Source organism: Malus sylvestris, chromosome 17 (assembly GCF_916048215.2).
Source record: "Malus sylvestris chromosome 17, drMalSylv7.2, whole genome shotgun sequence".
Taxonomy (NCBI): Eukaryota; Viridiplantae; Streptophyta; class Magnoliopsida; order Rosales; family Rosaceae; genus Malus; species Malus sylvestris.
Window position 1 is genome coordinate 3,717,313 of NC_062276.1, and position 13,669 is coordinate 3,730,981.

At 37.4% G+C, this 13,669-nt stretch overlaps 1 protein-coding gene across 1 annotated transcript; it reads right to left on the reverse strand.

Moving 5' to 3' along the window:
- Nucleotides 1-525: 525 nt before the first annotated feature.
- Nucleotides 526-2,143, reverse strand: LOC126612358 (zinc-finger homeodomain protein 9-like). Its single transcript, XM_050280754.1, has one exon. The coding sequence runs from the start codon at nt 1,861-1,863 to the stop codon at nt 817-819; it is 1,047 nt and encodes a 348-aa protein (XP_050136711.1). The 5' UTR covers nt 1,864-2,143; the 3' UTR covers nt 526-816.
- Nucleotides 2,144-13,669: the final 11,526 nt, after the last annotated feature.

Here is a 13,669-nt window from a genome sequence, read left to right on the forward strand (position 1 = left end):
TCAATCATTTTTCTTTTATTTGAACGATCACGGTTAAATTATGTTAATATTTTTTATTAATTTTATATATAAAAAATAAATAAATAAATAAAAAATGTGAGAAAAATAAAGAAAATAGAATGAAAAGAGGAGGAGATAGAATCATCCTTCAAGAAAATCTCTTCCTGATGAGACATTAGATTCACAAATTACAAGACCTCTCTCTCTCTCTCTCTCTCTCTCCCAACCCCTTCTGAAAAAGAGAAAAGAGCACCCTGCATTTCTGCAGCTTATTCTCAGAACAGAACATTAATAAAATCCAGTTTATGATATATTAATATGCTTCTTTGTTTTAGTAACAAATAATTGAACACATTTCAAGCTTCACATAGCTTCACAACAACAACAAATAATAATAATTTTCGCACTCTTATTTTTTCTACCACTACGATTTATTTCTATTTCTTTCTTGACGTTTGCTTGTAAACTTATTCAATATAAATGCAATAAATTTATTTAATACAAATGAAATAAATAAACAGATACTTTTAAGCAAAAAATAAAATGTCTTTTAATACCAAAAATTGGGAAAATGGAAACAAATTAAAAAAAAATAATTAGAGAAGATATGGGCAGCAAATTAATTCCCTTTTTTGGACCAATCAATCTGTTCCCAGGTAATCCTCAGCAAACTGAAGTATTGATAGTCTCTCATTAATTAAACTAAACACGATGAGAAAGAAAAATTAAGAAAGAAAGAAAATTAAGAGCAACTAATTAATAGCACTGGCCTTACTCTAATGCTAATTAAGCTCCTCTTATTATTCATCAAAAGGATCAAGAAGACGACGACGATCCATTGTTGGCACCACCGTCAGCACCCTGGTAATGATGATTCGGATTCGGAACTCCGTTTTTGTTGTCGTCTTGATCATCATCGTCGTCCTCGTCGTCATCATCGTTGTTGTTTCCGTTTCCGTTTCCGTTGCCGTTGGTGCCATTGTGGGGGTGGGTCTGCTGCAGTAGAAAGTTGGGTCTACCTAGACCACCACCAGCACCGCCGCCATTTAGCACGTCTCGCTTGGTGAAGGTGTTCTTGTTGTTGTGCATCCAGACTTTGAGAACACCTTTTTCGACGCCGACCTCGTTGCAGAACTCCTGTACGATTTCCTCCTCTCTCTTCTGCATCTTCCACCCGACCCTCTCTGCGAATTGGTGCATCTTATCTTTCTGGTCCTGGGTGAACTTGGTCCTGAACCTCTTCCTTGCATTCGGGCTCGCCGACACAATCGGGGGCATGACGGCGGCGTGGTTATTCAAACCCACTAAGGCGTTTTCGTGAGCGGTGGACAGAGCCAGGAGCATGTGGGGGGCGGAGGGGTAGTAGGAGGACGAGATCGGCGGCGGAGAAGCTGAGTTGGGGCTGCGGTTGCCTGGGTGAGTCGGCGGCGGAGGGTGGTGGCGGTGGTGTGGCTGGTACTCGATCACATGCGTTGTAGCGGCGGGGGTATTTTGCTGCACGGGGTCCTCGGGGTCCCGGCGGTGAAAATTACGGTGGCAGCCACATGCAGCGCATTTTAGAGAGGTGGGGTCGGCGGAGTTGGCGGTGGGAGACGGCATAAACTCGCCGCAGCCGTCAAGGGCGTGGCCGCCCAGCGTGGCGGCGTGGTTCTTGAGGCATTCTTTGTAGGTGACTACAACAGGGGTGATGGGGATGTTGTGGTGGTGGAGGTGGTGGGTGGGGTTGTGACGCTTGAGGACGCCGTTGCTGAAGGACAGAGGCTTTATGTGTTGCTGGATCCGTGTCGGAGTTTCGCTGTCTGCTTCCGGGGATTTGGTGCTGGCGGTGTTGGTGGTGGTGGTGATGGGAGGGGTTATATCCATCTCTCAAACATCTAGGGGTCTCCAAAATCAGAGAACGAAAATCAAAAGCAAAAACAGACAAAGTTAAAGGGTAGCTGCTTTAAGTCGTTAGGGTTAGATTTCTGTGCAGATTACAGCTCTGAGCTGCCATGGAAGCTCTGAGGATATTGAGAAGGAGAGGGGAGATATGGAGGAGTGAGAAAGATGGTGAGTTTTTTGGGGGGATAGAGAGAGAGAGAGTTTAGCTAGCTGAGAGAGGGTTGATGATGATGATGAGCAGTGATGACTGTCCATAATAAAAATCTGGGTTTTGTGGTTGTCCTTCTTAACCACTTGTATTTTTAACCCTAGTTCTAATCCATGGTTAAGTTGCTTACCCCACTTGGGGTTAGATGTTGTGTGCTATAAATTGGGTAGTGTTCCATTTACTCTTTTACCTCACACACACTCTTCTTAATTTTTAGTCACCAGATCGATTGAACTGAATAAGATTAAATTAATGTAAATTAGAAAGGGATTTGTGAGATACTACACTTACCACATATTTGTACCGTCATTTATACCATCTCTCTAATAGAGATATTGTCTACTAACACATGTAAGTCTTATCTCTATTAGAGATGGTACAAATATGTAGTAAGAGTAACATTTGTAATAAATATAGGAAGCATTTTTGCTCGAGTAATGTTACACGTACCACGTATTTTTACAATCTCTCTAATAGATGTAGGGCCCACCAACGCATGTGGGTTCCATCTCTATTGGAGAGATAATACAAATTATGGTATAAATATAAGGTAAAAGTAGCATTGTTTTTGCTCACTAACCTAACTATAGTGTATGATCACCATACACCTAATAATTTGCCATATGTCTTTTTAACTAACTCTAGTTAACTTTCATTTAAATGTTACTTTTTCAATTTTTGAAAAAAGTAACCATAATAAAGTGAAATGACACGTGGCAGATGATTTTGTGTGGTGAGCATACACAAAGGTTTAGAGTAGTAAGCAAAAATGCTCCCATAAATATACCTTAGCAGCTTATGCTATAGTTGCTACTAAGTTGAGTCCGAAATAATTACCATAAACCCAATTTTTCCTTCTATGCTTTTACTTTGGTCTCTTTAATTCTTCACTAATTTATTCAATCTAATGACTAAAATTAATAGTGTGTGTAAAAAAAAAACAAAGGGATGTACAAAAATCACTTCAAATAGAGATTAACCTTTTCACATTTTCGCATTTATTGATTTTAACTGATTCTGACTTAATAGCTTATCCTTCACGCATGGTTCATACGTGTCGCTGATTATATATGCATATTTAAGTCACTGTTAGCTGGACTGCATCGTTGCTCCACATCTTGACAGCTTAATTTTTTCAGAGCCAAGTGGTTGTCATGCCGAGTTTTGCAGTTCATTTGTCTGCATTTCTTTCTAAGTGCAATATGGAGTTGGACCGTTGGTGGTAGTGGCTTGATATACATCGTTGTGTCAATTCTCTTTTTGCACACTCTATTTATTTTTGTTTGTTAATTCTCCTTTAGTAGCTATAAACAAACAAGGTGCATAGTAAAAAATAAATAAAAATAAAATAGGAGTGCGAAAATTATTTCCCATAAGAATTAGCCCTTCTAAACTTTTTCTATTATGGACTTTAATTAATTCTTTGACTTAATAGCATAGACTTCATCCATGGATCGTATGAGCAACTGATTATACATGTAAGAGAAATGCTAAGGGGGCTATCTCAAAATTGAAACTCTCCATAGACTCTCTGTCACCTCACAGTTTAACGTGGTTCCCATGCCAACATTATAAAATATTGTGCAAAAAATATGAGATGGCAGAGAGTCCATGAAGAATCCCACTTTTAAGAGAGTCCCTTTACCATTTCTCTACATGTAATAATGTGCGTATTTAAGTCATAGTTAGCTGGATTGCTTCATTGTTCCATATTTCGACAACTTAACTCTAAGTGCGTATTTAAGTCATAGTGTTGTGTAGTTTGTCTGTCTACATTTCGCTCTAAGTGCAAGATGAAGTTGCATGGTGGTGTTGGCTTTATATACATGGTTGTTTTGTGCAACTCTGTTTTTGTACACCTTTTTTTTTTGTCCGATGATTCTTCTCTAATAACTAATGACAAATAGGATGTGCAAAGAGAAAATAGGTGTGTGAATATTACTTTCCTATCGAGACTTCACCTTTCCAAGTTTTATCAATATAGATTTAATTAATTCTTTGACTCGATAGATTATACTTTGCTTATTGATCATACACATTACCGGTTATACATGTAATAATGTGCATATATAAGTCGATCTATATCTCTTTATGTGCAAGATGTAGTTGCCCGAGGGTATTGGCTTGAAGTAAACAAGAGTGTGCATGTGAGAAAAAATGTCGAAAATCACTTCTCTTTTGAGAAATGACCTTCCCACAAAACTTTCCTTTATCAATTTTAATCAATCTTGTACTTTGTAGCTTATATTTCACGTATTATTATTTACGTATCCTCAACTGTTTATGTAATAATGTGTGTATTTAAGTCTCTGTTAGCTCGATTAATTGAATCGTTGCTCCATATTCTAATTGTTTAACTTTTTGAATCCAATGGTATGTCATGCTTAGCGTTGTCATTTATTTCTCTGTATTTTTCTCCAGGTACAAGATGGAGTTGCACAGTGGGTGTTTGTCTCTCGAAGTGCAAGATGGAATCCCACGTTAGTGTTAGTTTGAAATACATTGTAATTCCATGTTCATTTCCTTGTTTGTCTTTACAATGTAACCTATGAAAGAAAGTACATAAGCATTGTGACCAATAATAGTTATGACTCGGTTGTGGAATAGGCCGAGTTAACTCGGTGGTGTCAATTCGCAGTGTAATTTTGGAGTGAACGAGTTAACAAAATCTTGATGTGGGGTGATGAGGAGGGCCTGCAAATCTCGGACGTTGACTGTAACCTTTCTTCATTTTTTTTAGGTCAAGTGGGCACGGTGAAGGTGTGGACCGCTTTCACAGTACGTTAAGCTTTGCGATTTGCTTCTTGGACCGTCAAAAGACAGTATTGCCCTTGTTCACGAGCTCTGTGTGTTGCAATGTACGTGATGATATGCAGTGGCACTGTTGAGTTTTTGAATGATAGGGGGCGGATTTATCAAATCAAGGTGTTTAGGCAACCACGTACCTATAAATCAAAGGTATCTTTGTCGGCTTTGACAGAATTGACGGTGAATGGTGGTTTGTCCAAAGAACATTTTTTGATTTTCTCACACTCTAACGACGTCGTTTGCGGTACCTCATTCCCCATGTTCAAAATTCGACCATACATCAGATGCATCGTTTAATTTGATGGCTGAACTTGCGTTCTTAAATTTATGGGAGTTTTAACAAAACGCTTCTGATACTGTTTATTTTTAATAAAAAAATTATATTTTTTACCTTTAACTGGCATTATTCACTATACCTTTAAAAATGATTTTTCGTTAGTTTTCCTTAAACGCAACTACAAGGACAACCCAACTGTAGTTTTCACATATGTGAGTGCATGAAAAGAAAATCATTACAAGACCTGAACACCATCAAAGTAGCATTCTCATTTTAGCATTCTTTCATTTCTCAGTGGTTGTAGACGAATTCCAGGATCGTATTCCACATGACACATTCTGATATCGATTATCGCCTGGTAATTAGGGAGAGGTTGACGCTGAGTCTTTTCGACCCCGAATTATGGATTGTCGTGGCAAAGCCATGAGCTGATCTTATTTGTAAGACATTATTATGACCAGCCTAGTTTGAGGGTTAGCTCACTCTCCTACCCTCTTAATGAAGATAATACCGTTTGTTAAAAAACATCTTATAAAAAAATGGTGTCGTAGGCAGGTGTAAATGATAATTCTTTAGATTTAGAATTCGTGCATTTACCCGTATTTAGATCTAAACAGTTGAAATGGTCTGATAGCTCAAAGTAAGCCAGTTCCGAAAAAAAATGACAATTAAAAACTCAAAATACTGTGATTTTGATGGGGCTTACTTTAAACCATCAGATCATTCTGAATAGCATACAGATGTGCACGAATTTTAAATGCATAAACTTCAAATCCGCGCAGACATATTAGACTCTCGTTTGGAGCTTAGTGCATGGCCCTAATCTTACTTAGCACGTAATAAAGCACCTTTATTCCCCGACACGTGTATGAGAGCTTCTTACTGTCGACACGTGTGTGCTAACTTGGTCCCTTACGCTTGCCACGTGGCTTGGTAATCCAAGTTTATCCAGCAATTAAAGTCAGATTACGATGTATTTAGACGCGGTGAGGGGGGAATGTTACGCTACGCGCGCGATTACTGAAGTGCAGCGTGGTCCGAAAACCGTTGGGCTGCACTGATTCCGTTGTTCTTAATTAACGGCTGATTGGCTGACTAATTCTGTGATTAAAGGTGGGATTAGCGAAAAGGAATGGTGAAGCTGACGTCAGCAGGACAATCATGGCGCAGCAAAGGTTTACATCGAAGGGCGTGCAGATTAATCAACAGCCGTTGCATCCATTGCATCGAAACTCACAATTCGTTGCTAATTTTTTTTTATATGATTTAAAAGGATAGAAAGAAAAAAAAAGCGCTCTGCATAAGCAACTTTGAAGTTTTTCTATGCGGCTAGGAAATTAAGAAAAAATTTGAGCCCCAAACAAAGGAAAATGGATCATATTTTATGATGTGTTAAGAAGATTAAATTTGTAAAAAAAAAAATTAAAAAACGAAATAACATGAAAATTAATGATTAATTTATTACTTAAATGTCGATAAATATGTCATTTCCTAATGCTGACATATCACATTTAGTTTCTCTATCATTATTTATATTGTATAATTTACATTTTGTTTCAAATATCAAAATTTAGTATTTTTTTAGACATGTTATGGAAAAGTCGACTTAAAGCCACCGGAATCATAATAGAGTTATCCAAACTAACCAAATTCATAAAAATTAATATTCTTTTTATAAAAAATTCGAGCATTATTATTCATAAGCATTTGAGGATTTTTAGCTTCAATATGAGGTTGATCAATTGTTTGACAACTTAAACTCGTTTGAAAGTGTTTTTCAATAACTGAAAGTATTTTTTTATGCAAATACTCTTTGAATTAATCGTTCGTACAATGATAAGTGAATCTTGAAAAAACACTTTATTGCTTCATGCAATAAGCACATAACTGGTGCTTTGCAGAAAGCACTTTAAGTACTTTTAGAATCTAAAAACATTTTCTTCAAAAATAGGGTTTCAATCATTTTAAAAGCAGTTCCAAATAAGTTTTTTAAACTTTTAAAGATTAATGATTGTCCAACATAGTATCATAACTTTGTTGGATGTGTAATCTTATAGTACAATTGTACAAGTACGCCTAAAGTTTCAAATTCATATCTCAACTCACGAATTAACATTTAACTCTTATTTTAATCTTGTTCTTCTATCCCTTTCAACTATAAACCTTTTAATTTAACTAATGATTAAGGATCAATATATTGGAGATGAAAATCTTGAATCACAATCAAAGTAAGGGCCATATATGTAACAAGGCACATGGGATTTCAATCTATGAGGATACATTGCCTTAATTAGAGATTTAGACCAATAATTTTCTTACGCCATCAATCCCACTGGCTAAATTGCTAAGGGGAAACAGAGTTGTATGACTTTGTTGCTGGATTTCATTGGTGGAGCCCATGATCTTTAATGGGATAAGAAATGTTTAGTATGTCGGGAAAACGTCTCAGTACACTAAATGTCTTATATACTTAGTTGGAAATTGTTTTTTTTAAGTGTCCAACCTTGTGGTTTCACATTTTGTCTACTGAATTGTATTCACGGCAAACTAAAAAGTCACTCCGATGGGACTTAAACTTTCAACTTGTGAGCTAGCCCAAGTTCCTCAGTCCTATGTCCCGACCATGACCGCGGGTTGGATATAGGGACAGACCACCTCCCTCACACCTACAAACTTCCCATCCTTTAGGGGACACCGTCACATTTTGTGGAGTGGTATCACTGCCATGACAATTACTTGCTCTCTTCTCCTCTTAATTTCTTTTTGTTTCTTAAACTTTTTACATTTGTCTATGTCAATTTGTTCGTAGCCTGTCTTGGACTACGATGGTTATATTTTTTGGAGAAGTTTCTTGTGTACGACTGTCGCATGTGTTAATAACTTCTGATACATGAAGGGTCGAATAAAACTAGGTTATAATTTCATGTTCTTGGTGCAATGAAAAGGACACTTAATCGATTTGGCACGTAGCAAAAAGATTTGCTGATCGATCCAAGTTTATCAAATTCACAACTCCATAACGATACTATTGCAGGTCAATATGCTTATTTGCTGTGAGTCACATCTTCAATCTTATCATATAGGCTTCCCATACATGGATGGACTAGGTTGGACATATAGGAAAATGACTCCTACGACGTCCTATCTATCCTGCCTTTCTTGATGTAACTATTTTCGGGTTTTGTTAAGAATTATATTTCGGTTTCTTAGATTCAATGCACATATGCTTTATATCCCTGTTGTTTAAGTATTTATTGTGGCATTCACGATAAAAGTTTGACTCTTATTTGTTGATGTACTTCAATAAAACTTTGATTTCTTATGACATACTTAGATGAAAATTTGATTATTTTAGCACTCACGATGAAAGTTTGATTCTTGTCTCCATGGTTTTATATCTTTGATGTTTAAGTATTTATGTCATGTCTTGATCCCGACCTACGTCCAAGATTGACACATGATATCATTAAGTAACCATATATCCAATAGATCCCGCCTTTGGGATATGTAAGAAGCATAACTTCATAATTGAATCACATAGTAATTTTTCGTATACTTTATGACTGCATCTAACCTCCTCGTTAGATTGCCTACATACCCTCAATAGGGATCAAGTCATTCGTATTTCACCCAAGCATTATCCTTAACTTTTATCATAGTACTTTTAAGTGGAAAATCATAGCACTCATCAATCAATTAATAGAACTTGACATGCTAGAAATTTCTAGGTTCAGGGTTACATAACAATCCCACATGACCATTACTATTTCCACTTCATCCATCGCATAAATTATCATGTTTCTCCACATAAAATCACAATACTTAGCATGTAACATATTAAAGAATCAACAAAGCACAATTTTATTTTCTAGCCACATCGATCAACTAAACAATCATATCCAGTGTCATTCCACAATCCCGTCAATTAATCAATTCATGAATCAAAGATGCACGATATTAGCATTTAATTACGTTAATCAATCAATGCAATAACATATCATTTCACGAATTTAACCAAGGAACTCTATATAATTCCATACTTAGATTATGAGTAATAAACATGGTAATTCTAATTTATATTCACAACGTCTATTAGGAGTAATTCCCATTCACTCGAATCTAGAGTTCTAGACTAACCTTATGGAAATAAGCAAGAGCAAGGATTCCGGACCACTCAATGGAACTAAAATACCAAGTTGTTTCCTGTAATCTACCCAGACCTGTCATATGTACAATCATGCCTACATTAAGGAGATAGCACACTGGGCAAATCAGACACTCAAATAAGGTGCGAAGATCGGATGAGTGACAATAATACAAGTATGTGATATTCAATTAAAACATACCATCGGTCACAATCTATAAACATCAAGTATAAAATCATGCTTTATCGAATCATAATCAAGTCACTGAAAACTTTGTAGAAGTCACCCAAACATCCAACAATTTTTCTAATTCAAAATCACAAGATTCTTAAAAACCATTGTTCATATGTATATTAAAAACTAGGGTTAGAGAGATGTAGTTCGGCTGAAGCCTACATAAATAACCAAACAGGAAATGGCCCCCCAAAGTGGATTAACCAAGTAGAGCCACCCCTGAAAAAGTAACCAAGTAAGCAATGACCCCCCAACGCGGATTAACTAAGCAGAGTCATTCCTACAATTGTTAAGAAGTGATCACCCAATGCGGATTAACCAAGCAGGATCACTAGTGACCCCCCAATGCAGATTAACCAAGCAGGGTCAAGATAATCAGGTAGGTAGTGACCCCCCAATGCAAATTAACCAAGCAAAGTCACACCTACAGAACTGTTAGGCAGTGATCACCCAACGTGGATTAATTAAACATGATCACCCCTAAGTATAAATGGCCATAATGATCGCCCAACGCAGATTAACCAAGCGCAATCCATATATAGTATGGTCCCCCAATGCAGATTAACCAAAAAGGACCACTAGTGACCTCTCAACGCTGATTAACCAACCAAGGTCACAGTCCCTTACTAACCCTCAATTTACAAAACATTTCAATATGCAATTCGAATCACTTTTTCACAAATATTACCAATTCATGAATCAAATCACTTTTAATAAAAATAGATCGATGGTCAATTATAAAAGAATCACATCTAAACAGAAAACACATTTATAAAACTGAATCATATCCACAAAGGACATTAATATAAGGAATCGGGTAATCACCATATCACATTTATTAAAGTCACTCACCGAAACAAGTTCGTAAAGCTTCACTGAGTCTCTAGTAATACAAATTTTAGTAATTCAAATGGTTCACGACCTGTTGTCCAAAAGTCAATGGTGGGGTCCACACCCTAGCAATTTAATTCGGAAAATCCATACATCATAATCTAGATCCGTAACTTCCTAAGGTCCACATTATGCTCAACTAACAACATACTAAAATCACATCGCGATCCAACGGTCGGATCTCCACCAATTGCTAGAATTAAGGGCATCTAACAATTAATTTTACTAACTTAAAAATCTAATTCGGGAAGATTCGTACGTCGAATTACCAATCCGTCAGTTCCAGTAATCCTCAAATATTATTTTCTATAACGCATTAAGTTTTGGTGACGATCCAACGGTCGGATTGTTGATTCATATTTTGATCAAGTAATGTTTCGTAATGAAACTAATTTCAAACAATCAAATTACGTCATACGGACATCCATTATGGAATCAGGGTATCTAATTGAACTTAGGAAGACATCATCGGCCCACTAGCCACCCCCTGCCACACGAGCCGCCGTGTGTGGCGGTCGGTCGGCCCGACTCGTCGAAAAATTCAACTATGTCTAAAAATTATCAAATTTTATAGGCATGTAGATCTTAGTGAGGGGATGTCGCATCCCAGCCCTGGATATGGTGGGGGCCCAGCCCCCAGGGGAGTGGATCCTGTAAGCTTATATGTATATTCCCGTCTCTACCTAGCACGAGGCATTTTGGGAGCTCACTGGCTTCGGGTTCCATCGGAACTCCGAAGTTAAGCGAGTTCACACGAGAGCAATCACATGATGGGTGACCCACTAGGAAGTTCTCGTGTGAGTTCCCATAAACAAAATTGTGAGGGCGTGGTCGGGGCCCAAAATGGACAATATCGTGTTACGGTGGAGTCGAGTCCGGGATGTGGTGGGGGCCCAAGTTGGGATGTGACAATTTGGTATCAGAGTCAATCCCTGGCCGGATGTGTGTCGACGAGGATGTCGGGCCCCTAAGGAGGGTGGATTGTGACAATTGTTACATCCCACATCGTCCAAATGAGTGCATCATGTAAGCCTTATATGTATATTCCCGTCTCTACCTAGCACGAGGCTTTTTAGGAGCTCACTGGCTTCAGGTTCCATCGAAACTCCGAAGTTAAGCGAGTTCGTGCAAGAGCAATCCCATGATGGGTGACCCACTCTGGGAAGTAGGGGTGGGTTCGGTTCAAATCGGTTCCGTTTTTTGCCAAAACTGAAACCAAACTGAAATTTCGGTTCGGTTCATTTTTTTTTCGGTTCGGTTTTTTCTGGTTTGGTTTCGGTTTTTTGTTTTTGTTTTTCTTCAAAAAATGAAAAACATTGAAATTTTAAATTTTAACATCTCCAACAGAATCATAACATAAGCATTCTAACTAGAATCAAGGACAATGAAAATAAACATTTAAAGTTGAACTAAAATCATCAATCAAGTCTTCCAAAGTCCAAACTAACAACCTCACAACACAAAAATCGTACAAATGATTTAGAAAAGTTAAATTGTATGATGTTGTTCAAAGATCAGGGATGTATGCTTGTAACTACATGTCAACAACTTGATTAGTAAAAGTAATGTGTGGGTGGATTTATTTAGTGTGTGTTGGATTCTTTTCCATCACAAATTACGCAAGTAATCTACCCGAAATAAATGTTTATGGATTCTGTTACATGTTATATGAGATTAGATTTGGAAAAGAAAGCTTGGGCATAAGTAGATAGTGCTATGGAGATGGATATAGGTACTTCAGGAGGAGGTTTGGTTCTGGAACCTTATATGGGGGAGAAATAATAGGTTAGGGTTTAGAGTTTTTATAGGCATTTTTTAAATATTTTGAGTTTAAAGTTTGGCAACACATTGGGTTTAGCACATTTTAACTTACAAATTGGGTTTAGAAAATAATACCCAAAACAAATAATTAAATAAAAAAATTAATTTAATTAATTCGGTTCGGTTCGGTTTTTTTGTTCGGTTTCGGTTCGGTTTGGTTTTTTCAATTCGGTTCGGTTTTTTTGTTCGATTCAGTTTTTTCGGTTTCGGTTCGGTTTGGTTTTCGGTTTTTTTTTTTCAGTTTTCGGTTTTTTGAACCCACCCCTACTGGGAAGTTCTCGTGTGAGTTCCCAGAAACAAAACCGTGAGGGCGTGGTTGGGGCCCAAAGCAGACAATATTGTGCTACGGTGAAGTCGAACCCGGGATGTGGTGGGGGCTCGAGCCAGGATGTGATAGGGGAACAATTTTCATACTTGTGACCAAGTCCAATTTGGCCGGGAAGTGACCGGAAAACCCTAAAAGGGTGAACATAGATTCGTTTATTCCGTCACTCTGCTGCCCCAAATATTGATTGGGCTTTGTTCCTGGCTTCAAAGGGAGTGGTTTGATGGTGGTGGTGCTCGACATAACCTTAACGATTGTCGGATTCCGCCATGACACCCCCGGAACCTATGGGTTTCGTTCTTCTCGAATCCGTGTTCAAACCTAATACAATTTGGTTGGAAATGGAAGAGGGAAGGCTAGGAAGTTGTTTCCACGTGGCAATTTGCATTGATTCGTCGTGGAACGCCGTGAATGGCGTCGAGTTTGCAAGTCGTCGGGTCAGGTCGACTGTTACCCGATTCCCCCTATTTTCTTCTTCTCTCCTTTCCGCTCCATTTCCTCTTTCTGATTGGTCCTCCCTTGACTAACATAAATTTTGATTGGCCTCTTTCCCACAAGGTGGGAGTTTAAACTAAATTTAAAGTCTATAATTTAGTAACACAACTTCAAATGTCCGTATCTATATCATTATAATCCAGACTCACAAATGGCTTTCGCCTATGCGCTCGTAGTTTCAAGATCTATTCAAAAAATGTTACTTGTGACCTCGAAAGGTCAATGAATTTTAGATAATTAATTTCCAAACTTCAAACTTCGTAACTAATTTAATTAAAATCTAAATTCAAATAAATTAATATAATTTCTTTAAAAATAATATAAAATCTCAATAATACAAATATGTAGATTATAACAGTGAAATCCAAGAACGGGATTTCACAATTTATCTCTCCCTAAATTTTCATTTGCAAACAATTCAAAGAATTAATGAAAATGCAAAAATCGTAAACAAAAATTCATCGGATGACTTAAAATTTGCTAAACAAATGGAAGTACAAAATTCAAATTCCCCAACAAATATTAATAATGCCTCATGTTACCTTTGCACAGGTGCCAGAAGATAGTGCCACAAAGTGAAAGCT